Here is a 27,296-nt window from a genome sequence, read left to right as displayed (position 1 = left end):
GAATATTGGTTGGGAAATTAACAAAATTCGATGATCAAATCAACGTCACAACCCAACATTGAATAAACGTTGTCAAAAAGCATGTTGTATTTGTGTTGTAGAATATTGGTTGGGAAATGACCAAAATTAAACGGTCAAATCAACCTCAGAACCCAACATTGATTAAACGTCGTCAAAAAGCATGTTGTTTCAATGTTGTATTTGTGTTGTAGAATATTGGTTGGGAAATGACCAAAATTCGATGATCAAATCAATGTCTGAACCCAACATTGAATAAACCTTGTCAAAAAGCATGTTGTTTCAACGTTGTATTTGTGTTGTAGAATATTGGTTGAGAAACAACCAAAATTCAATGGTTAAAACGACGTTAAAATCCAACAATGATAAACGTCGTCAAAAAGCATGTTGTTTCAACGTTATATTTGTGTTGTAGAATATTGGTTGGGAAATGACCAAAATTCAACAATCAAATCAACCTCAGAATCCAACATTGATTAAACATAATCAATAAGCATATTGTTTCAACATTGTATTTGTGTTGTAGCATAACAACGGTCAAATCAAAGTCAGAACCCAACTTTGATTAAACATCGTCAAAAAGCATGTTGTTTCAACGTTGTATTTGTGTTGTAGAATATTGGTTGGGAAATGACCAAAATTCAACAATCAAATCAACCTCAGAACCCAACATTGATTAAACGTTGTCAAAAAGCATGTTGTTTCAACGTTGTATTTGTGCTGTAGAATATTGGTTGAGAAACAACCAAAATTCAATAGTCAAAACAACATCAGAACCCAACATTGATTGAACGTCGTCAAAAAGCATGTTGTTTCAACGTTGTATTTGTGTTGTAGAATATTAGTTGGGAAATGACCAAAATTAAACGGTCAAATCAACCTCAGAACCCAACATTGATTAAACGTCGTCAAAAAGCATGTTGTATTTGTGTTGTAGAATAATGGTTGAGAAACAACCAAAATTCGATGATCAAATCAACATCAGAACCCAACATTGATTAAACGTTGTCAAAAAGCATGTTGTTTCAACATTGTATTTGTGTTGTAGAATATTGGTTGAGAAACAACCAAAATTCAATGGTCAAAATGACGTCAAAACCCAACAATGATAAACGTCGTCAAAAACATGTTGTTTCAACGTTGTATTTGTGTTGTAGAATATTGGTCGGGAAATGACCAAAATTCAACAATCAAATCAACCTCAGAATCCAACATTGATTAAACATAATCAATAAGCATGTTGTTTCAACATTGTATTTGTGTTGTAGCATAACAACGGTCAAATCAACGTCAGAAGCCAACTTTGATTAAACGTCGTCAAAAAGCATGTTTTTCCAACGTTGTATTTGTGTTGTAGAATATTGGTTTGGAAGATGACCAAAATTCCATGGTGAAATCAATGTCAGAATCCAACATTGTTTAAACGTAATCAAAAAAGCATGTTGTTTCAACGTTGTATTTGTGTTGTAGAATATTGGTTGGGAAATTAACAAAATTCAATAGTCAAAACAACATCAGAACCCAACATTGATTGAACGTTGTCAAAAAGTATGTTGTTTCAACGTTGTATTTGCGTTGTAGAATATTGGTTGGAAAATTACCGAAATTAAACGGTCAAATCAACCTCAGAACCCAACATTGATTAAACGTAGTCAAAAAGCATGTTGTTTCAACGTTGTATTTGTGTTGTAGAATATTGGTTGGGAAATTAACAAAATTCAATAGTCAAAACAACATCAGAACCCAACATTGATTGAACGTTGTCAAAAAGCATGTTGTTTCAACGTTGTATTTGTGTTGTAGAATATTGGTTGGGAAATGACCAAAATGAAACGGTCAAATCAACCTCAGAACCCAACATTGATTAAACGTCGTCAAAAAGCATGTTGTTTCAACGTTGTATTTGTGTTGTAGAATATTGGTTGGGAAATGACCAAAATTCAACAATCAAATCAACTTCAGAACCCAACATTGATTAAACATAATCAAAAAGCATGTTGTTTCAACGTTGTATTTGTGCTGTAGAATATTGGTTGAGAAACAACCAAAATTCAATAGTCAAAACAACGTCAAAACCCAACATTGATTAACATCGTCAACACGCATGTTGTGTCAACGTTGTATTTGTGTTGTAGAATATTGGTTGGGAAATGACCACATTTCAATGATCAAATAAACATCAGAACCCATCATTGATTAAACGTCGTCAAAAAGCATGTTGTATTTGTGTTGTAGAATATTGGTTGAGAAACAACCAAAATTCAATAGTCAAAACAACATCAGAACCCAACATTGATTGAACGTTGTCAAAAAGCATGTTGTTTCAATGTTGTATTTGTGTTGTAGAATATTGGTTGAGAAACAACCAAAATTCAATGGTCAAATCAACGTCACAACCCAACATTGAATAATCGTCGTCAACAAGCATGTTGTTTCAACGTTGTATTTGTGTTGTAGAATATTGGTTGGGAAATGACCAAAATTCAACGGTCAAATCAACCTCAGAACCCAACATTGATTAAACGTCGTCAAAAAGCATGTTGTTTCAATGTTGTATTTGTGTTGTAGAATAATGGTTGAGAAACCACCAAAATTCAACGGTCAAATCAACGTCAGAACCCAACATTGAATAAACGTTGTCAAAAAGCATGTTGTTTCAACGTTGTATTTGTGTTGTAGAATATTGGTTGGGAAATGACCAAAATTAAACGGTCAAATCAACCTCAGAACCCAACATTGATTAAACGTCGTCAAAAAGCATGTTGTATTTGTGTTGTAGAATAATGGTTGAGAAACAACCAAAATTCGATGATCAAATCAACATCAGAACCCAACATTGATTAAACGTTGTCAAAAAGCATGTTGTTTCAACGTTGTATTTGTGTTGTAGAATATTGGTTGAGAAACAACCAAAATTCAATGGTCAAAATGACGTCAAAACCCAACAATGATAAACGTCGTCAAAAACATGTTGTTTCAACGTTGTATTTGTGTTGTAGAATATTGGTCGGGAAATGACCAAAATTCAACAATCAAATCAACCTCAGAATCCAACATTGATTAAACATAATCAATAAGCATGTTGTTTCAACATTGTATTTGTGTTGTAGCATAACAACGGTCAAATCAACGTCAGAAGCCAACTTTGATTAAACGTCGTCAAAAAGCATGTTTTTCCAACGTTGTATTTGTGTTGTAGAATATTGGTTTGGAAGATGACCAAAATTCCATGGTGAAATCAATGTCAGAATCCAACATTGTTTAAACATAGTCAAAATGCATGTTGTATTTGTGTTGTAGAATATTGGTTGGGAAATTAAGAAAATTCAACGATCAAATCAACGTCACAACCTGACATTGTTTAAACGTAGTCAAAAAGCATGTTGTTTCAACGTTGTATTTGTGTTGTAGAATATTGGTTGGGAAATTAACAAAATTCAACAATCAATTCAACCTCAGAATCCAACATTGTTTAAACGTAGTCAAAAAAGTATGTTGTTTCAACGTTGTATTTGCGTTGTAGAATATTGGTTGGAAAATTACCGAAATTAAACGGTCAAATCAACCTCAGAACCCAACATTGATTAAACGTAGTCAAAAAGCATGTTGTTTCAATGTTGTATTTGTGTTGTAGAATATTGGTTGGGAAATTAACAAAATTCAATAGTCAAAACAACATCAGAACCCAACATTGATTGAACGTTGTCAAAAAGTATGTTGTTTCAACGTTGTATTTGTGTTGTAGAATATTGGTTGGGAAATGACCAAAATGAAACGGTCAAATCAACCTCAGAACCCAACATTGATTAAACGTCGTCAAAAAGCATGTTGTTTCAACGTTGTATTTGTGTTGTAGAATATTGGTTGGGAAATGACCAAAATTCAACAATCAAATCAACCTCAGAACCCAACATTGATTAAACGTTGTCAAAAAGCATGTTGTTTCAATGTTGTATTTGTGTTGTAGAATATTGGTTGGGAAATCAACAAAATTCAACGGTCAAATCAACGTCACAACCTGACATTGATTAAACGTTGTCAAAAAGCATGTTGTTTCAACGTTGTATTTGTGTTGTAGAATATTGGTTGGGAAATGACCAAAATTAAACGGTCAAATCAACCTCAGAACCCAACATTGATTAAACGTCGTCAAAAAGCATGTTGTTTCAACGTTGTATTTGTGTTGTAGAATATTGGTTGGGAAATGACCAAAATTCAACAATCAACTCAACCTCAGAATCCAACATTGTTTAAACGTAGTCAAAAAGCATGTTGTTTCAATGTTGTATTTGTGTTGTAGAATATTGGTTGGGAAATGACCAAAATTCAACGGTCATTTCAACGTCTGAACCCAACATTGATTAAACATAATCAAAAACATGTTGTTTCAATGTTGTATTTGTGTTGTAGAATATTGTTTGGGAAATGACCAAAATTCGATGATCAAATCAACGTCTGAACCCAACATTGAATAAACGTTGTCAAAAAGCATGTTGTTTCAACGTTGTATTTGTGTTGTAGAATATTGGTTGAGAAACAACCAAAATTCAATGGTCAAAACGACGTCAAAACCCAACATTGAATAAACGTTGTCAAAAAACATGTTGTTTCAACGTTATATTTGTGTTGTAGAATACCCTCCTGTGAAATGACCAAAATTCAACAGTCAAATCAACCTCAGAATTGCTGTCAAAAAGCACGTTGTTTCAATGTTGTATTTGTGTTGTAAAATATTGGTTGAGAAACAACCAAAATTCGATGATCAAATCAGCGTCTTGAACCCAACATTGATTAAACGTCGTCAAAAAGCATGTTGTTTCAATGTTGTATTTGTGTTGTAGAATATTGGTTGAGAAATGACCAAAATTCGATGATCAAAACAACGTCTTGAACCCAACATTGATTAAACTTCGTCAAAAAACATGTTGTTTCAATGTTGTATTTGTGTTGTAGAATATTGGTTGAGAAACAACCACAATTCGATGATCAAAACAACGTCTTGAACCCAACATTGATTAAACGTCGTCAAAAAGCATGTTGTTTCAATGTTGTATTTGTGTTGTAGAATATTGGTTGGGAAATGACCAAAATTCAAGAGTCAAAACAACCTCAGATGCCAACATTGATTAAACATTGTCTAACATACTTGCCAACCTTGAGACCTCCGATTTCGGGAGGTTGGGGGTGGGGGGCGTGGTTGGGGCGGGGCTAAGAGGGGATATATATATATATATATATATATATATATATATATAAAAGAAATACTTGAATTTCAGTGTTCATTTATTTACACATATACACACACATAACACTCATCTACTCATTGTTGAGTTAAGGGTTGAATTGTCCATCCTTGTTCTATTCTCTGTCACTATTTTTCTAACCATGCTGAACACCCTTTCGCAGGTACCCAGAAAGGTTTCGAGTACCACCAAAAAAAACTGAATCTCTGAAGACAGTATAAAAATCTGTGTTAAAGGTGTACAAATACTGTTTGTATAATAAGCATGTTATTTTTTTACAAATGAGGGTTAAGAGTTCAGTACTAAAAAAAAAAAGAAAAAAATGTGGCTTAAGTACAGTTTTTTAATCGAGCTGCTGCATTTTTTGGTTGGGTTTATTTATTTAGAGTAACTTCTACATTTCTAAAAGGGGAGGAATGTAATAGAGTGATCTATGTTTGTCTGTTGCCATCTCCTGGTGAATGTTGGCTATAAAATTTGTCCCGGGAGGTTTTCGGGAGAGGCGCCGAATTTCGGGAGTCTCCCGGAAAATCCGGGAGGGTTGGCAAGTATGTTGTCTAACATCATGTTGTTTCAATGTTAATGTCCATGATGCAAAGTTACCGCCGCTGTCTGTGGTGCTGAGGACGAGCGCCATCGGGTAGGGGCGGGGGCATGTGCTGACGGCGAGACACAGCTGGCAGGCGATTAGATTTCACAGGTGGTACGTGTTAATCTAATCACCTGTTGTCTTTAAGAGTGAGCGGCCGGGTGCGGGAGAGGCAGGAAGTTTGGAGAGAGACTGGAAAGTCCTGGAAGAAAACGTAATATTTGATGGTTGTGGTGAAAAACATTAAACCCGTTGTCAAATCTGTACGCTCATGTACTTTGACGTGCGTATCTGTGGAGACTTCCACAGTTAGGTTTGAGTTGCTAATAATTGAACAAGTTCCCAACATTGCTTCAATGCTGAGAAAACAGAAAAATTCCATGATGCAAAACATAAAAATGTGCATTATTTCCTTGATGTTTTATTGCACTATTTACAGCAGTATTCACAATGGACTGGGTTACCTGATCACAAATATTTTAGAACACTTACAACAGATTTTTCCCCAGCACCCGTGCTCCCGTGGAAAGTCCCCTTTAGTACCTTTGGGGCTGATTTGGACCGATGAAGAATCTTTGTTGGACATCTTAGAAGTCAGAGCTGGAATGAACAACAATGGCCATACAAGACGCAGCTGGGATGGATTGATTATTTCATCATTTTCGGAGAGAAAATGTTTTGAAATATGAGGAAATTGGAACCTTAGGACAGGTGTCAAACTCAAGGTCTGATCTTCATTGTCTTCGGCCCTCGAAAACCCCTAAATGTGTTAATAAAGTACTTTATCTTTTCTCCCTAAATATATTCGTTCTTTCCATTTTGACAGGGGAAAAAAATACATGTACTCTATTCAATGGCATATTTTCTCAATAATAACAGAATAAATACTTTGCAACAATTTTGGTTCAAATATAAATAAATACTTTGTATATGCTTGACTTATGATTTCATATCAAGTTATCCATCCAACAGCTCACTGTAAAAATGACAATAGATTTTTTGAAACCATTTTTTTTACACCATTTTACTGGAAAACAGTACCATTGTTTTTGACGATAAAATTCTGGCAGCTGAGGTGTAAAATCGGAAGTTGTTTTTACGGTAAAAAATAAATTAAAAAAAGTCAGCGACCTTGCCAAAATTGTACCGTAAAAAAATGTTTTCTCATTTACAGTTACATTTTTTTTTTTTTTAAAGTAAGTGTTTTAGTATATTTATTTATTATCTTTTTAATTTTAAATTTGTATTTATTTATTTTATTTTTTATTTTTAATACACTGTAGCACTTTGAGGTTGTTTACTCAAAGTAAAGTGCTTTATACAAATAAAATCTATTATTATTATTTTTAGTAACATTCTGGCAAATGAGCTGCCATTTTTTTCCATTTACATCAATATATTTATAAATCTGTAGTTGTTTTTAACGGGAAAACAAAAATGGCAGCTCATTTTACTATTTTTTTTTTTACAGTAAAATTCTGGCAACTGAGCTGTAAAATCTGAAGTTGTTTTTACGGTAAAAAAAACAAAAACCCAAAAATGGCAGCGACCTTGCCAAAATTGTACCGTAAAAAACGTTTTATTTACAGTTAAAAAATAAATTAAAAAATAAAATAAAATAAGTGTTTTAGTAAAATTCTGGCAAATGAGCTGCCATTTTTTTCCATTTACATCAATATATTTATAAATCTGTAGTTGTTTTTAACGGCAAAACAAAAATGGCAGCTCATTTTACTATTTTTTTTTACAGTAAAATTCTGGCAACTGAGCTGTAAAATCTGAAGTTGTTTTTACGATAACCCCCCCCCCCCCAAAAAAAAAAATGGCAGCGACCTTGCCAAAATTGTACCGTAAAAAAAAGTTTTATTTACAGTTTAAAAAAAAAAAGAATAAAGTGTTTTAGTATATTTTTATTATCTTTTTAATTTTTAATTATTTATTTTTTATTTTAGTACTTTGAGGTTGTTTACTTAATGTAAAGTGCTTTATACAAATAAAATATATTATTATTAGTAGTAGTAGTAGTAGTAAAATTCTGGTAAATGACCTGCCATTTTTTTTCCATTTACATCAATAAATTATCAAATCTGTAGTTGTTTTTAACGGCAAAACAAAAATGGCAGCTCATTTTATTATTATTTTTTTGCAGTAAAATTCTGGCAACTGAGCTGTAAAATCTGAAGTTGTTTTTACGGTAAAAAAAAACAACAAAATAATGTCAGCGACCTTGCCAAAATTGTACTGTAAAAAACTGTTTTGTCATTTACAGTTACATTTTTTATTTTTTTAAAGTAAGTGTTTTAGTATATTTATTTATTATCTTTTTAATTTTAAATTTGTATTTATTTATTTTATTTTTTATTTTTTAATACACTGTAGCACTTTGAGGTTGTTTACTCAATGTAAAGTGCTTTATACAAATAAAATTGATTATTATTATTATTATTAGTAAAATTCTGGCAAATGACCTGCCAGTTTTTTCCCCATTTACATCAATACTTTATAAAATCTGTAGTTGTTTTTAACGGCAAAACAAAAATGGCAGCTCATTTTACTATTTTTTTTTTTACAGTAAAATTCTGGCAACTGAGCTGTAAAATCTGAAGGTTTTTTTCCGGTAAAAAAAAAAACCCAAAAAATGTCAGCGACCTTTACAAAATTGTACCATAAAACATGTTTTGTCATTTACAGTTACATTTTTTTTTTTTTTTTTTTAAAGTAAGTGTTTTAGTATATTTATTTATTATCTTTTTAATTTTAAATTTGTATTTATTTATTTTATTTTTTATTTTTTAATAAACTGTAGCACTTTGAGGTTGTTTACTCAATGTAAAGTGCTTTATACAAATAAAATTGATTATTATTATTAGTAGTAGTAAAATTCTGGCAAATGAGCTGCCAGTTTTTTCCCCATTTACATCAATACTTTATAAAATCTGTAGTTGTTTTTAACGGCAAAACAAAAATGGCAGCTCATTTTACTATTTTTTTTTACCGTAAAATTCTGGCAACTGAGCTGTAAAATCTGAAGTTGTTTTTCCGGTAAAAAAAAAAAACCCAAAAAATGTCAGCAACCTTGCCAAAATTGTAGTGTAAAAAAATGTTTTGTCATTTACAGTTACATTTTTTTTTTTAAAGTAAGTGTTTTAGTATATTTATTTATTATCTTTTTAATTTTAAATTTGTATTTATTTTATTTTTTATTTTTTAATACACTGTAGCAGAGGTTGTTTACTCAATGTAAAGTGCTTTATACAAATAAAATCTATTATTATTATTATTAGTAAAATTCTGGCAAATGAGCTGCCAGTTTTTTCCCCATTTACATCAATACTTTATAAAATCTGTAGTTGTTTTTAACGGCAAAACAAAAATAGGCAGCTCATTTTACTATTTTCTTTACAGTAAAATTTTGGCAACTGAGCTGTAAAATCTGAAGTTGTTTTTACGGTAAAAAAAACAAAAACCCAAAAATGGCAGCGACCTTGCCAAAATTGTACCGTAAAAAACGTTTTATTTACAGTTAAAAAATAAATTAAAAAATAAAATAAGTGTTTTAGTAAAATTCTGGCAAATGAGCTGCCATTTTTTTTCCATTTACATCAATATATTTATAAATCTGTAGTTGTTTTTAACGGGAAAACAAAAATGGCAGCTCATTTTACTATTTTTTTTTTACAGTAAAATTCTGGCAACTGAGCTGTAAAATCTGAAGTTGTTTTTACGGTAAAAAAAACACACAAAAAATGTCAGCGACCTTGCCAAAATTGTACTGTAAAAAAATGTTTTGTCATTTACAGTTACATTTTTTAAAGTAAGTGTTTTAGTATATTTATTTATTATCTTTTTAATTTTAAATTTGTATTTATTTTATTTTTTAATAAACTGTAGCACTTTGAGGTTGTTTACTCAATGTAAAGTGCTTCATACAAATAAAATTGATTATTATTATTAGTAGTAGTAAAATTCTGGCAAATGAGCTGCCAGTTTTTTCCCCATTTAAATTAATACTTTATAAAATCTGTAGTTGTTTTTAACGGCAAAACAAAAATGGCAGCTCATTTTATTATTATTTTTTTGCAGTAAAATTCTGGCAACTGAGCTGTAAAATCTGAAGTTGTTTTTACGGTAAAAAAAAAACACAAAAAAAATGTCAGCGACCTTTACAAAATTGTACCGTAAAAAAATGTTTTGTCATTTACAGTTACATTTTTTATTTATTTTTTAAAGTAAGTGTTTTAGTATATTTATTTATTATCTTTTTAATTTTAAATTTGTATTTATTTATTTTATTTTTTAATAAACTGTAGCACTTTGAGGTTGTTTACTCAATGTAAAGTGCTTTATACAAATAAAATTGATTATTATTATTATTATTAGTAAAATTCTGGCAAATGAGCTGCCAGTTTTTTCCCCATTTACATCAATACTTTATAAAATCTGTAGTTGTTTTTAACGGCAAAACAAAAATGGCAGCTCATTTTACTATTTTTTTTTTACAGTAAAATTCTGGCAACTGAGCTGTAAAATCTGAAGGTTTTTTTCCGGTAAAAAAAACCCCCCAAAAAATGTCAGCGACCTTTACAAAATTGTACCATAAAAAATGTTTTGTCATTTACAGTTACATTTTTTTTTTTTTTTTTTAAGTAAGTGTTTTAGTATATTTATTTATTATCTTTAATTTTAAATTTGTATTTATTTTATTTTTTATTTTTTAATAAACTGTAGCACTTTGAGGTTGTTTACTCAACGTAAAGTGCTTCATACAAATAAAATTGATTATTATTATTAGTAGTAGTAAAATTCTGGCAAATGAGCTGCCAGTTTTTTCCCCATTTAAATTAATACTTTATAAAATCTGTAGTTGTTTTTAACGGCAAAACAAAAATGGCAGCTCATTTTACTTTTTTTTTTTTACAGTAAAATTCTGGCAACTGAGCTGTAAAATCTGAAGTTGTTTTTCCGGTAAAAAAAAAAAACCCAAAAAATGTCAGCAACCTTGCCAAAATTGTACCGTAAAAAAATGTTTTGTCATTTACAGTTACATTTTTTTTTTTTTTTTTTTAAAGTAAGTGTTTTAGTATATTTATTTATTATCTTTTTAATTTTAAATTTGTATTTATTTATTTTATTTTTTAATACACTGTAGCACTTTGAGGTTGTTTACTCAATGTAAAGTGCTTTATACAAATAAAATTGATTATTATTATTATTAGTAGTAAAATTCTGGCAAATGAGCTGCCAGTTTTTTCCCCATTTACATTAATACATTATAAAATCTGGAGTTGTTTTTAACGGTAAAACAAAAATGGCAGCTCATTTTACTATTTTGTTTTACAGTAAAATTCTGGCAACTGAGCTGTAAAATCTGAAGTTGTTTTTCCGGTAAAAAAAAAAAAAACCAAAAAATGTCAGCAACCTTGCCAAAATTGTACCGTAAAAAAATGTTTTGTCATTTACAGTTACATTTTTTTTTTTTTTTTTAAAGTAAGTGTTTTAGTATATTTATTTATTATATTTTTAATTTTAAATTTGTATTTATTTATTTTATTTTTTAATACACTGTAGCACTTTGAGGTTGTTTACTCAATGTAAAGTGCTTTATACAAATAAAATCTATTATTATTATTATTATTATTAGTAAAATTCTGGCAAATGAGCTGCCAGTTTTTTCCCCATTTACATCAATACTTTATAAAATCTGTAGTTGTTTTTAACGGCAAAACAAAAATGGCAGCTCATTTTACTATTTTTTTTACAGTAAAATTCTGGCAACTGAGCTGTAAAATCTGAAGTTGTTTTTACGGTAAAAAAACCAAAACCAAAAAATGGCAGCGACCTTGCCAAAATTGTACCGTAAAAAACGTTTTATTTACAGTAAAAAAAATAAAATTTAAATAAAATAAGTGTTTTAGTAAAATTCTGGCAAATGAGCTGCCAGTTTTTCCCCATTTACATCAATACTTTATAAAATCTGGAGTTGTTTTTAATGGCAAAACAAAAATGGCAGCTCATTTTACTATTTTTTTTCCCAGTAAAATTCTGGCAACTGAGCTGTAAAATCTGAAGTTGTTTTTACTGTAAAACCCCCCCAAAAATGGCAGCGACCTTGCCAAAATTGTACCGTTAAAAAAAGTTTCATTTACAGTTAAAAAAAGAAGAAGAAAAAGTAAGTGTTTTAGTATATTTTTTTATTATCTTTTTAATTTTTAATTGTTATTTATTTATTTATTTTCATTTTAATACTTTGAGGTTGTTTACTTAATGTAAAGTGCTTTATATAAATAAAATATATTATTATTATTATTATTATTATTAGTAGTAGTAGTAGTAGTAGTAGTAGTAGTAAAATTCTGGTAAATGAGCTGCCATTTTTTTCCCAATTACATCAATAAATTATAAAATCTGTAGTTGTTTTTAACGCCAAATCAAAAATGGCAGCTCATTTTACTATTTTTTTTTACAGTAAAATTCTGGCAACTGAGCTTTATTTAAAAAAACAGTGGTACCGTTTTTTCATTTGCACGTATACACTATAAAATCTACAGCTGTTTTTACGGTAAAAAAAAACCCCAAAACAATGGCTGTTCACTTACCAGAATTTTACCATAAAAACATTTCTATTTCAAGTAAAAACCAAACAAACAGTAAATGTTATTGTAAAATTCTGGCAACTGAGCTGCTAGTTTTTTTTAATTGAAAAAAAAAAAACAGTGGTAGAGTTATACCATTAATACACTGTACAATCTAGTTATTTTCACTTGCCAGAATTTTACTGTAGAAAAGCGGTTGTCTATTTACAGTAAAAGACACTGTAAATGTTATGGTAAAATTCTGGCAAATGAGCTGCCAGTTGTTTACCGTAAAACAAACAAACAGTGGTACCTTCATGCCATTTCAAGTACAAACCTATGTATATTTTACAGTACAATTATTATTTTTCTTTCCTCTACATTATACGTAAAACAAATCCAGTAATCTAAACAAAGCGTAGAAAACTGAACTGAATCGCAAGATGGATCACATCATGGAAAAAGCTGGTTGAAAGGGGAAAAATTGGATATGATTGTCCCCATGGGAATAGAACAGACAAGCCATTGAAATGTCTGTTCTCGGGAAAACAAAATCCTAATCTACGATTTGACTCCCTCGAATGGCCTTGATGCAACAACAGGAGCAGGCTGTTCTGAAAACATCCCCCCGAGGACACCTCAATGATGGACGCTTTTAACCTCCCTCCCTCCTCGACGACACCTGGAGTGGAACTTTTGCTTGCACGCAGAACGTCCCCAGGCCTATGGACACTACATCAACACACCCAAGACAATGGGCATATACAAACCCCCCCCACACCTTCACCACCGCTTGATTCCCCTTCAGTGTGATGGACGGTTGGCAGCGCTTTATAGCAGCAGTCGACCTCCAGGGCCCCTACTCATGTTTATGTGTGCATGGCATGGAGGTTTTTTCCAACTCCTTAGGAGCCCAGTCTAGATTGTATTTTTTTACTCATCTTCTTCCCCAGCATTTTACCCTTTTCCCCATCTTTTCCTGTTCTGTAACCCTGTACACCATTTTTGACCCCCCTGCCTTACAGGTTCTACTTTAATGTTAAAAAATGCTAAGATGGAAGGAAGCTAATTTAAAGTGACTATTAAATTGATAATAGCTATGCTAGCTTAACATAAGATGCATTTATGTCCAAATAAATAAAGATAATAGCGACAAGGCTTGGCGGCCACCAGCCTCAAGGACAAAGTGCTTGGGAAACATTTCTAATACGCACGCAGTAACTCACCTGAAACCGGACAGGTGAGCTGCTGAAAGACACACCTGCAGAGACGAGCCACAACAATAAGGCACGCTTCCTTCACCGCCCCCGGACCTTAATGCTTCCACTTCCACGCCATCAGCAGTGCGCCGGCGCCCACGCCCAGAGCCGTCAGGATGTACTTGCTGTTGGCGCTCAGCCTGCCGGAGGAGGGGTTCGCCGGCTCCTCGGCGGCGGGGGCGCCGTCCTTGGAGGCGTCGCCGTTGCCGACGCTCTGGCCGCTGAGGTCGAGGAGCGACGGCTGCACCCGCGCCTCCTCTTCCTCCGGGGGGTTTTCCTTGGGTTCGGCGCCGTTGCCGTCGAGGTCGAGGAGCGACGGCTGCTGGGTCACGTGCATCACGTGCACCCGCACATCCTCTTCCTCCGGGGGGTTTTCCTCGGGTTCGGTGCTCGTCTCTCCTTGTGCAAAGTCGCTGATTTCCAGACGGTCCGTGTTGCCCGAGTAGGTGGAGTAGGTGGTCGGCGGTTGGGCGCTGAGAAGTGGGCAGGGCAGGCTCAGTCCCCCAGGGAGGGCGCAGCTCACGGATGTACTTTCGGTCGGCGTGGCATCAGGTACTGAACACACCTTGGACATCAGAACACAGCCTTTAAAACCCACTCATCGAGGGCGGACGCATCCACAAAAAATATACCCCACCCCCTATCCTTGACGCAAATCCTTTAGGGGTGATGGATGGCTGGGCAGTACCTGAAGAGCTGCAGCCTACCACTGTAGCCCCGCACTCCCTCCCCTCTGTTGCAAGTCTAGAGATGTATGTTGTAATATGTACATATGCTTTGCTATGGGTTTTTTTTTTCCCCCACTTAGGAGCCCAGTCTAGATTGTATCTTTTTACTCATCCTCCCCCAGCGTTGACCTTTTTCCCATCTTTTACGGGGCGCCTTGTGGCGAGCCATCAGCGTTCCTGTTCTGTAACCCTGTACACGGTTTGTTTGTCTCATCTCATGTGCTGAAAACTAAGTTTTGTTGTACTTGTGCAATGACAATAAAGACCTACCTACCAATACTGTTCTTGAGAGAACAAAAGTACTGTTCCGTAGTACTCCTAACTGTTTTGAGGGACAGATTTCCCCCCCAAAAAAACAAGGACCAGGAGGCCGGACTTCACTATTTTTTGATGTATTCCAGAGAATCAACCCCCCCTAGAGGGGGGGAGGGTTACCCACATATGCGGTCCTCTCCAAGGTTTCTCACAGTCATTCACATCGACGTCCCACTGGGGTGAGTTTTTCCTTGCCCTTATGTGGGCTTTGTACCGAGGATGTCGTTGTGGCTTGTGCAGCCCTTTGAGACACTTGTGATTTAGGGCTATATAAATAAACATTGATTGATTGATTGATTGATCAACGACATAGTGATGTGCTATACCGCCGATTTGAAAAAGTGATACTTTGTGCAAATACCTAATGTGTCTGCTGAAATTTAAAAAGTTGAGTGTTTTCAAATAATAATAATAATAATAATAATTATTATAATTATAATAATAATATATTTTATTTGTAAAAAGCACTTTACACTGAGTAAACAACCTCAAAGTGCTACAGTGTATTAAAAAAAATAAAAATAAAAAAGATAATAAAAATAAAAAAATAAATAAAAACTAGAACATCCAAATAGCTAAAACTAGTATGCATATATCTAAAAAAAAAGGCTTTTTCAAAAAGAAGGGTTTTTAAACCTTTTTTAAAAGCATCCACAGTAGAGATGCGCGGATAGGCAATTATTTCATCCGCAACCGCATCAGAAAGTCGTCAACCATCCGCCATCCACCCGATGTAACATTTGATCAGAACCGCACCCGCCCGCACCCGCCCGTTGTTATATATCTAATATAGACGATGCAAGGCATTAGTGAGGTTATAAAGCTTTTGCCTGTTAAAGAAAGGAGACTGATCCAATGAAGCAGAGACATTCAATGCGTGCCACGCTGTCACGACCCAGACGCACACCAGTGCGCAATCATATGGGAGCCGCCTGAGCGCACCTCCAAGCGCGTCTCGCTGCCGGCGACGGCCGGGTATGTGCCCGACGCTCCAGCGCCATCCATTTTCAGGGCTAGTTGATTCGGCAGGTAGGTTGTTACACACTCCTTAGCGGGTTCCGACTTCCATTGCCACCGTCCTGCTATCAACAAGGGTGAGCCCCACCCCTTTCGTGAGCGCACTGCGCGCGGAGTGACCCCTGTTACGCGCCCCCGGCAACAGGGGTGGCGAGCAGGTAAGCTGCGCGGGCGGAGCGCGCGGAGTGACCCCTGTTACGAGCCCCCGGCCACGGGGGTGGCGGGCAGGTAAGCTGCTTACCCGCTGCGCGTGACGCCGGCCGCGGCGAAGGCGGACGAGGCGGGGTGTCGGTGCGGTGGTGACCCTGGACGTGCGTCGGGCCCTTCTCGCGGATCGCCTCAGCTACGGCTCCCGGTGGGGCCCTCTCGGGGGAAGGGGCCTCGGTCCCGGACCCCGGCGAGGCGTCGGGGGCCTTCTCCGCTCCGTAAAAGTGTCCATCTCTTTTTTTTTTCTTCTTCTGTTGTGGCATATGCTGCAGGTGCCTGCTCGTTTTTCGTATGTGGGTAACAACATTTAACTATGTATATATATTTACCAATTGGTTTAACTGCCACCCGCCTGAATATATTTAAAATCTAATTTTTTTTTTATTTCAACCGTCCGACCCGACCCGCGGATAAAATCTAATTTTTTTTCATTTCATCCGCCCGATCCACGGATAATCCGCGGTTGTGCCCGCAAACCGCGCATCTCTAATCCACAGTCTGTGGTGCCCTCAGGTGGTCAGGGAGAGCGTTCCACAGACTGGGAGCGGCGGAGCAGAAAGCCCGGTCTCCCATTGTTTGCAGCTTTGTCCTAATCACATCTAAAATAATAACAGTAAAAATGTAAGAAAAATAGAGCAGAAAAAATTAGAAAAAGATGACATTTTAAACAAATAGAAATAATAATAATATGCTTTGTTATCTACAACACAATGTTTTGTATTTAAATAAATATATCTGTTTTTAGCTTTTTTTAATTCATTTTTTTAGAACACTTCTAAATGTGTGACTGAACATTAATATTTCCATACAGGCTCTAGCGCCGCCCTAGTGGCTCCCTGGAGCTTTTTCAAAAATGTATTAAAATGGAAAAAGATGAGGGGGAAAAAATATAATTTTTGTTTGAATATAGTTTCTGTAGGAGGACAAACATGACACAAACCTACTTGTTAGAAATTCCCACTGTTTATACTAAACATGCTTCACCGATGAGAGTATTTGGCGAGCAATGTTTTTATCAGCGGTCCTTGAACTCACCGTAGTTTGTTTACACGTACAACTTTCTCTGACGCTGCCACAGAAAGACATGTTTTTTTTGCTTCTTTGTCTCATTTTGTTTAGCAAACGGTCGTCGCCTGAGCTTCCTCTGCATCCTTGGCGTCACGCTCACTAAACCCTGACCATTACAATGCATGATGGGAAAAATGCAAAACACCCTCTCCACACTTATCCATGTTTGCCCGCATTTTAGATTGATAACCTCTTAAGGTCCAAGCTGTTTGTTTACATGCTTTTTTTTTTATTTCTCTTTGCTATTTGGGCGTATTGGACCCTAATTACAATAAAAAAACTAAAAATCATCTTTTAATATGATGTACTTATAAGTACACAAATGTGTACTTCATGTTTAGTTACATGCCAATTCTGATTTTTACACTTTTTTTCTTAAAAATTCCATTGTATGTTATACTCTTCTGACACCACCAGATGGCAGTATAAGTGTCCACATAAGTGGCCATAAGACCCCAATTTAGTAGTGTACACAATTTTGGAAATAAGAGCTAAAAGGTGCTGTCCACGCATGTGGCCACTAAGCCTTTAGAGGTTAAAAAAACATTCAGGTCATCACGGAAGTAAACAAGGTAGTAGTCGCATGACCAAATGTTTTAAGCTCAATGTGGCCCCCCCAGTCAAAAAGTGAAGACCCTCCTGGTCTCGGGTTAAAGTAGCAGGAATTAATCATTGTAGTCCTAACAACAAACAGAATGAAGAGTTTTCTCACCTGGGAATTTTCTTCTGCCTCCAGGGTGACGACCTCTTCCACCCGAGGGTCGGTTTTCTGCACGGGGGGCTGATCAGGGGTCACGTCTGAGACCACGTCGCTCTGTTCAGTTGGCACTTGGTCAGGGTGCAAAACAACCAGGAAGTCGGACGGAGAGGTCTCCTCCGGCACGGATCGAGCCGGAGACGGCTCGGCGCTCTCTTGAAGACACGCTCGGTCGGGCTTAGGGGGCGACTCGGGCGCGGGCACGGGAGCCGGCACGGGAGCCGGCACGGGAGCCGGCGCGGGAGCCAGCGCAGAAGCTTCAGGCTGTGCTTCAGTTTCCGGAGGGGGTGTGGCGGCCTGGCTGTGACCTGCTCTGGTCTCGGGCACGGGGAGGTGAAGATCGTCTGAAGCTGGATGGACGTTCGCCACCTCCGCAGCTGGCGAAGGAGAGCTGGGGTTGGAGTCTAAGGCAATGCAAACAATGTATTACTACAGTGAAGAGCAGGCCTGGGCAATTATTTTGACTCGGGGGCTAAATTTAGAGAAAAAAATGTGTCTGGGGTCTAGGAGAACTAATACAAAACCTGACAATAAAGCTAAAAATGTTATGACAGACCGCCTTAAAAACGGAATGGAATTAATTTTTTTTCTATGAACGATAAAACCCTGAATATTAACATATGAAGATTTTGTGTTAAAATAAAGCCAATAATGCAATTTTTTTTAATTTCTCTTTGCTATTTGGGCGTATTGGACCCTAATTACAATAAAAAACTAAAAATCATCTTTTAATATGATGTACTTATTTATAAGTACACAAATGTGTACTTCATGTTTAGTTACATGCTAATTCTTATTTTTACACTTTTTTTCTTAGGAATTCCATTGTATGTTATACTCTTCTGACACCACCAGATGGCAGTATAAGTGTCCACATAAGTGGCCATAAGACCCCAATTTAGTAGTGTACACAATTTTGGAAATAAGAGCTAAAAGCAAAATATCAATGTGAAGGGTAAAAAAACAAAAAACATCTACAATCTGATATATGTGATACATCACTAGGCTTTAGAACTTTCCAGTAAAAATCTCCTTCCGCGTCTGTCCCTGACACCCACATTTCAGGCTCTGGAACCACTCTGTGGAAACGCTCCCCACCCACACTGCTTGGTGCCTCGTCTGACCTGCTGTGACATAGATTACCATAGTAACTAGTAGGGTTGTACGGTATACGGGTATTAGTATAGCACCGCGATACTAATGAATCATATTCGGTACCACACCGCCTCTGAAAAGTACCGGTCCGCCACACCCTAAGATTTTGTGTTAAAATAAAGCCAATAATGCAATTTTTTTTTTATTTCTCTTTGCTATTTGGGCGTATTGGACCCTAATTACAATAAAAAACTAAAAATCATCTTTTAATATGATGTACTTATAAGTACACAAATGTGTACTTCATGTTTAGTTACATGCCGATTCTTATTTTTACACTTTTTTTCTTAGGAATTCCATTGTATGTTATACTCTTCTGACACCACCAGATGGCAGTATAAGTGTCCACATAAGTGGCCATAAGACCCCAATTTAGTAGTGTACTAGAGATGCGCGGTTTGCGGACACAACCGCGGAGTCCGCGGATTATCCGCGGATCGGGCGGATGAAATTTAAAAAAATAAGATTTTATCCGCTCGCGGGTCGGGTCGGGTGGATTAATTAGATATATATATATTTTTTTTTTTTTTTTTTTTTTTTTTTGCGGGTGGCAGTTAAACCAATTGGGAAATATATATACATAGTTAAATGTTGTTACCCACATACGAAAAACGAGCAGGCACCTGCAGCATATGCCACAACAGAAGAAAAGAAAAGAAAAGAGATGGACACTTTTACGGAGCGGAGAAGGGACGCCTCGCCGGGGTCCGGGACCGAGGCCCCTTCCCCCGAGAGGGCCCCACCGGGAGCCGTAGCTGAGGCGATCCGCGAGAAGGGCCCGACGCACGTCCAGGGTCACTACCGCGCCCACCGCACCGACACCCCGCCTCGTCCGCCTTCGCCGCGGCCGGCGTCACGCGCAGCAGGTAAGCAGCTTACCTGCCCGCCACCCCCGTGGCCGGGGGCTCGTAACAGGGGTCACTCCGCGCGCTCCGCCCGCGCAGCTTACCTGCCCGCCACACCTGTTGCCGGGGGCGCGTAACAGGGGTCACTCCGCGCGCAGTGCGCTCACGAAAGGGGTGGGGCTCACCCTGGTTGATATAGACAGCAGGACGGTGGCCATGGAAGTCGGAACCCGCTAAGGAGTGTGTAACAACCCACCTGCCGAATCAACTATCCCTGAAAATGGATGGCGCTGGAGCGTCGGGCCCATACCCGGCCGTCGCCGGCAGCGAGACGCGCTTGGAGGTGCGCTCAGCGCGGCTCCCATATGATTGCGCACTGGTGTGCGTCTGGGTCGTGACAGCGTGGCACGCGAAAGTCTGTGCTGCGTTGGATCAGTCTCCTTTCTTTAATAGGCAAAAGCTTTATAACCTCAGTGAGGTTATAAAGCTTGCGCACCAAACACGAAGCAAGGCCATGGTGCAGGAGAACAAAGGACTTCTTTCATTTAAGGTTTGTGATAAACCATCAAACTCATTCGTTAAAAGGACTCTATAGTAATATAAAGCGAATTTTTCTGGACATTATCATGCAAGAAAAGTTTATTTTTGGGACCGCGATCACCGCGTAATGATTTTTAAAGGTTGCATGACAAACATTTAACTGTCCCATGTGATCAGCCAGTGCGATTGGAAATCCATGCTCGATTATTGCCTCCGTAAATAAAACTTCGGCATTTATCACATCCAAAGAATCTGTTTGGGCGACGAAAAACGTTGAAAGTTTTCCACTTGTATCGCTAGCAACGGCATTAGACTTGTGTTTTTTTGTCCCAACGTGGTCTTTTACATCGCTAATTCCTCCGTGTCCGATCGAAAAATCTTGTCTGCACAAGGTGCAATTCGCGTAGTTTTCACCCTTTTTTTTTTTTTTTAAATTAATGAAAAACCCGGAATAGGTTGATGAAAACCGTACGAATTACGGGAAAACCGGAGTAGTTGGCAGGCTCACTAATGCCTTGCATCATCTATATTAGATCGGGCGGATGGCGGGCGGGTGCAGTTCTGATCAAACGTTACATCGGGTGGATGGCGGATGGTTGACGACTTTCTGACGCGGTTGCGGATGAAATAAATTGCCTATCCGCGCATCTCTATAGTGTACACAATTTTGGAAATAAGAGCTAAAAGCAAAATATCAATGTGAAGTGTAAAAAAAACAAAAAACATCTACAATCTGATATATGTGATACATCACTAAGCTTTAGAACTTTCTTGTAAAAATCTCCTTCCGCGTCTGTCCCTGAAACCCACATTTCAGGCTCTGGAAACACTCTGTGGAAACACTGCTTGGTGCCTCGTCTGACCTGCTGTGGCGTAGATTACCATAGTAACTAGTAAGGTTGTACGGTATACAGGTATTAGTATAGCACCGCCATCAGGGCCGGCCCGTGGCATAGGCCGTATAGGCAAATGCTAAGGGCGCCGTCCATCAGGGGGCGCCACGCCAGTGCCACAAATGTTGGAGAAAAAAAAACAAAAAAAACATTGTAGGTACTCCATCCATCCATCCATTTACTTCTAAATACAAAAAAAAATCCCACGTTAATTAAAATGCAAAGTAAAGCCTATTTAATAGAAATATTATTTGTTACAACATTATGATTCGGCAATTGCTAATCAATAAATAGCTAGTTCTGTTTTAACGTCGGGTTAATATTGTGGAGGGGGCTAAATTGTTATGGAAAATAATAATGTAACGTTAGGTAATTACAGTACTCCCACCTTACATTCCTCAGGGACATTTGTATTAGATCTTTTAAGCAGGTGTTTTTTGTTTACATTGTTATTGCCTTCTGGTTAGCTCATGTTTGCCCTGCAGGTAATAGTCACTTTTCCACCCCTTTATATATTAGGTATAGTTGTAAGTAAAAAAAAAAGGTCAAAGACAAAGCTATTCGGTTTCTTGTGAGTATATACACTTCACTGCCGATGTGGGGGGGGGGCGCCACCTAAAATCTTGCCTAGGGCGCCAGATTGGTTAGGGCCGGGCCTGGCCATACTAATGAATCATATTCGGTACCACACCGCCTCTGAAAAGTACCGGTCCGCCACACCCTAAGATTTTGTGTTAAAATAAAGCCAATAATGCAATTTTTTCTGGTCCCCTTTATTTAGAAAAGTATCGAAAAGTACGGAAAAGTATGGAAATAATCTTGGTATCAGGACAACACTAGTCACTAAAATATCGTGCAAAAGTGCAGATTCCAACCATTGAAATACTTTGTATAGTTCAGGGGTCGGCAACCTTTACCAGTCAAAGAGCCATTTTGACCAGTTTCACAAATTACAGAAAACAATGGGAGCCACAAAAATCTTTTGAAATTTAAAATTAAATAACACTTTTTTATTGCTTTGTGCTATGTATAAACCAAGGGTCTCAGACACGTGGCTCACACCTTATTATGAAAATTGAATGTTAATGTGGCCCGCAAGTTTTATATGAATGGCGCTTGACAGCGTCATACTTACCCCTCCTGATTTTTTCCGGAAGACTACGAATTTCAAGGCAACTGTTTCCCCGAACGTGCCGTGATGGTTCAGTATTTAGTGCCCACAACAACCAGCCACACGTTGTATGGGGCTTCTGCTTGCTCACGCATACTTGGTCAACAACCACACAGGTTACACTGACGGTGGCGGTATAAAAAAACTTTTAACACTCTTACTAATAATGCGCCACACTGTGAACCCACACCAAACAAGAATGACAAACACATTTCGGGAGAGCATCTGCATAAACATAAACACAACAGAACAAATACCCAGAATCCCATGCAGCCCTAACTCTTCCTGGCTACATTATACACCCCCCCCCCACCCGCTACCAAACCCCGCCCACCTCAACCGACGCACAGATGTGTGAGGGAGCAGGGGGGCGGGGTTTGGTGGTAGCAAGGGTGTATAATGTAGCCCGGAAGAGTCAGGGCTGCATGGGATTCTGGGTATTTGTTCTGTTGTGTTTATGTTGTATTAAGGTGCAGATGTTTTCCCGAAATGTGTTTGTCATTCTTGTTTGGTTTTGGTTCAAAGTGTGGCGCATTCAGGCCCGGCACTAACCAATCTGGCGCCATAGGCAAGATTTTAGGTGGCGCCCCCCCCACATCGGCAGTGAAGTGTATATACTCACAAGAACCCGAATAGCTTTGTCTTTGACCTCTTTTTTTTTTACTTACAACTATACCTAATATATAAAGGGGTGGAAAAGTGACTATTACCTGCAGGGCAAACATTAGCTAACCAGAAGGCAATAACAATGTAAACAAAAAACACCTGCTTAAAAGATCTAATACAAATGTCCCTGAGGAATGTAAGGTGGGAGTACTGTAATTACCTAACGTTACATTATTATTTTCCATAACAATTTAGCCCCCTCCACAATATTAACCCGACGTTAAAACAGAACTAGCTATTTATTGATTAGCAATTGCCGAATCATGTAGCATTAGCTTAATGCTAAAAAGCCAGGTTACTATCACATTCTGTAACAGACAAATAATTTCATGTAGGCTAACGTTACCTACCTGCTACTTCTGTCTTTTCTCGTTTCTACTCTTCTTTTCTCTTTTTTCTTCCTTGGGCACCTGACAGTTTTGGCCGTTTTGACATCTTGTGTTGATTTTTTGATGTGGTGACGTCCAAAAAGAGTCATGATACGGGAAGGGAGGGGGCGCACCGTGCGGGGGGAGGAGGGGGGGGCGTAATGTTGTAACAAATAATATTTCTATTAAATAGGCTTTACTTTGCATTTTAATTAACGTGAGATTATTTTTTGTATTTAGAAATAATAGTACCAACTTTTTTTTTTTTTTTTCTCCAACATTTGTGGCACTGGCGTGGCGCCCCCTGATGGACGGCGCCCTTAGCATTTGCCTATACGGCCTATGCCACGGGCCGGCCCTGGGCGCATTATTAGTAAGAGTGTTAAAGTTGTTTTATATGGCCACCGTCAGTGTAACCTGTGTGGCTGTTGACCAAGTATGCCTTGTTGTCACTTATATGTGCGAGCAGAAAATGCATTTAACAAGGGCCTGGGCTGGCACGCTGTTTATACAGATTGTAGAGGGTGCTAAATGTTGTACCATCATGGCACGCCCTTATTATTAGTGTAAGGGTGAAAATGGGAGAATATATTTTCTGCAAGAGGCACTGAAATTCGGAAGTCTCCCAGGAAAATCAGGGGGGGTCGGCAAGTATGCAGCTGAGCCGCATCAGAGTGATCAAAGAGCCCGGAGTCGCGGGTTGCCGACCCCTGGTATAGTTCAAGACTTATGGTAATTAGAAAACATCACCGCACATCATAATGGCAGCTACACTTTACATCTTAAAAATTATAAAAACAAATATTTGGGAATGTCCGGCGGGCCAGATTGAAAAGCTTAATCTGCACCTTAACACAACATAAACACAACAGAACAAATACCCAGAATCCCATGCAGCCCTGACTCTTCCGGGCTACATTATACACCCCTGCTACCACCAGATGTGGGCCTTAATTTGCCCAGATCTGGTGTAGAGAGCACATCATATATTGGAACTGTACGCCAAAGAATCACTTGGTTCAATATTCAAACACAGTGTTACTGTTCAAACTGTGCGTAATGTTAGTGGCCAAAAATAATAAATATACTTGCTAAATAAATAATGAATACCTAGGCCTACCACGCTACTGTATTACATACTTGCCAACCTTGAGACCTCCGATTTCGGGAGGTGGGGGGTGGGGGCGTGGTGGGGGGCGTGGTTAAGAGATATATATATATATATATATATATATATATATATAAGAAATACTTGACTTTCAGTGAATTCTAGCTATATATATATATATATATATATATATATATATATATATATATATATATATATATATAAATAAAATAAATACTTGAATTTCAGTGTTCATTTACAAACTACAACTCACAAACACTTTAGAGTTAGGCTCCACCATCAGAATGTGTGCTTAAACTTATAAAGATCACATGGATATTATTCAGTGAGTTGATTCACCAAAACTAACCTGTTATACAGGAGGAAAAAGCACACAGGACGTTTCAATTGTTCACAGACTGGTCGCGCTCATCAGAATGACAAGACACTTCCGGTCTGCAGGTGATAGCGTTCAATTGGGAAGAAACGCCCTACTGCCCCCTACTGACCAATGTGAATACTGATAAATGTGTAATGACAGCTCCAAAAACGAATTCAAACCACAAAATAAAATAAATAAATCAACACAAAAATGTGACACATTATGGGTGGGTCACATATGCATGTACAGTAGATGGCAGTATTGTCCTGTTTAAAAGTGTCACAACATTGCTGTTTACGGCAGACAAACTGCTTTACGGTAGACACTGTTGTTGTGTGTCGTCAACACGTCACTCAGGTCCGCCTGAATTGCGGGAGTTTTTCGGGAGAAAATTTGTCCCGAGAGGTTTTCGGGAGAGGCGCTGAATTTCGGGAGTCTCCCGGAAAATCCGGGAAGGTTGGCAAGTATGCTGTATTACAATGTTAGTCATTATAGTGTTTTCTGGAGGTTTGAGAACCAGCGCTATAACTGTTAGGATAATTGTTTCTAAATTATCACAAAAAGTTTTGTATTACATTGAGTTCCTGGCAGGGGGACGGGAGCTGTCTTTGGGGCCTACCAGGGGGAAGGCTCGTGAAACTCCACCGCGACTTCAAAGCGGACGGATGGCAGGATCTGCCCAATTTCCAGACGAACTCTTTTTGAAGTATTTTACGAACTCTCTTTGAACTATTTTACGACCTCTTCTTTTGAACTGTTCGGTAACCAAAGGCAACGCTGTTTACGACCCACTTCCCTCTGAAAGCAGCTGTGGTTCAGGTGGGGGGAGAAAGTCAAATAAAGATGCGTGGGTGACACTGTAAGAGGTTACAGGTCGACACGTTTTCTCCTCCAAATTGAATTCTGCCTCTGTTTGGTTGTTTGCCTCTTGTCTTGTTTAATGGATGTCATCAGTGTTTGAAGCTGACAATAATGTGTGCAACAAGGCTTACTGTGGGCGCCCCTCAGAGTGTCGTATTCCGCCCGGACCTCAGCCGCGATGCCGGTGTGCTCGCACATCTCCAGCGCTTTGATAAAGTGCTCGGGCCAGCTCTCCCTCCTTTTCAGGCAGTCCAGAAGAAGAACCATGCCGTCAAAATTGCCACACATCTCCCTCTTGGCCTCGATGGTCTCCTGCAAGCACACACACCACATCCATACCACATTAACCTCTTTTTAGGGCCCGCATGGCCCATTGCATAAGGACTCCCACAGGGAGTCCTTATGCAATGGGACATAAGGACCTATTGAATTTGTAAGGTTTTATTAGGGCCCGCATGGCCCATTGCATAAGGACTCCCACAGGGAGTCCTTATGCAATGGGACATAAGGACCTATTGAATTTGTAAGGTTTTATTAGGGCCCGCATGGCCCATTGCATAAGGACTCCCACAGGGAGTCCTTATGCAATGGGACATAAGGACCTATTGAATTTGTAAGGTTTTATTAGGGCCCGCATGGCCCATTGCATAAGGACTCCCACAGGGAGTCCTTATGCAATGGGACATAAGGACTCCCACAGGGAGTCCTTATGCAATGGGACATAAGGACCTATTGAATTTGTAAGGTTTTATTAGGGCTCGCATGGCCCATTGCATAAGGACTCCCACAGGGAGTCCTTATGCAATGGGACATAAGGACCTATTGAATTTGTAAGGTTTTATTAGGGCCCGCATGGCCCATTGCATAAGGACTCCCACAGGGAGTCCTTATGCAATGGGACATAAGGACCTATTGAATTTGTAAGGTTTTATTAGGGCCCGCATGGCCCATTGCATAAGGACTCCCACAGGGAGTCCTTATGCAATGGGACATAAGGACCTATTGAATTTGTAAGGTTTTATTAGGGCCCGCATGGCCCATTGCATAAGAACTCCCACAGGGAGTCCTTATGCAATGGGACATAAGGACCTATTGAATTTGTAAGGTTTTATTAGGGCCCGCATGGCCCATTGCATAAGGACTCCCACAGGGAGTCCTTATGCAATGGGACATAAGGACCTATTGAATTTGTAAGGTTTTATTAGGGCCCGCATGGCCCATTGCATAAGGACTCCCACAGGGAGTCCTTATGCAATGGGACATAAGGACTCCCACAGGGAGTCCTTATGCAATGGGACATAAGGACCTATTGAATTTGTAAGGTTTTATTAGGGCCCGCATGGCCCATTGCATAAGGACTCCCACAGGGAGTCCTTATGCAATGGGACATAAGGACCTATTGAATTTGTAAGGTTTTATTAGGGCCCGCATGGCCCATTGCATAAGGACTCCCACAGGGAGTCCTTATGCAATGGGACATAAGGACTCCCACAGGGAGTCCTTATGCAATGGGACATAAGGACCTATTGAATTT

General features: G+C 38.1%; 1 protein-coding gene across 3 annotated transcripts in view; it reads right to left on the bottom strand.

The window, feature by feature from the left end:
- Positions 1 to 5,739: 5,739 nt before the first annotated feature.
- The window catches only part of mavs (mitochondrial antiviral signaling protein), a 36,877-nt gene continuing 15,320 nt past the window's right edge, over positions 5,740 to 27,296 (bottom strand). The window contains exons 3-6 of one of the 3 annotated variants that reach the window (XR_009817959.1): positions 25,894 to 26,074; positions 17,729 to 18,177; positions 13,649 to 14,246; positions 5,740 to 6,450 (exon numbers count right to left, since the gene is read on the bottom strand). Coding sequence is in view for 1 of the 3 variants with exons in the window: in XM_061987666.1 (XP_061843650.1) it covers positions 13,737 to 14,246; positions 17,729 to 18,177; positions 25,894 to 26,074 (1,140 nt within the window). In the remaining 2 variants the exon portion in view is untranslated. Of the gene's footprint in view, positions 6,451 to 12,242; positions 14,247 to 17,728; positions 18,178 to 25,893; positions 26,075 to 27,296 lie in introns of those variants that run through there. The other 2 variants (XR_009817960.1, XM_061987666.1) reach the window with 2 other exon arrangements.

Source organism: Nerophis lumbriciformis, linkage group LG26 (assembly GCF_033978685.3).
Source record: "Nerophis lumbriciformis linkage group LG26, RoL_Nlum_v2.1, whole genome shotgun sequence".
Taxonomy (NCBI): Eukaryota; Metazoa; Chordata; class Actinopteri; order Syngnathiformes; family Syngnathidae; genus Nerophis; species Nerophis lumbriciformis.
The sequence above is the reverse complement of the archived record's forward strand: the minus strand, read 5'-3'. Positions and strand labels throughout refer to the sequence as shown.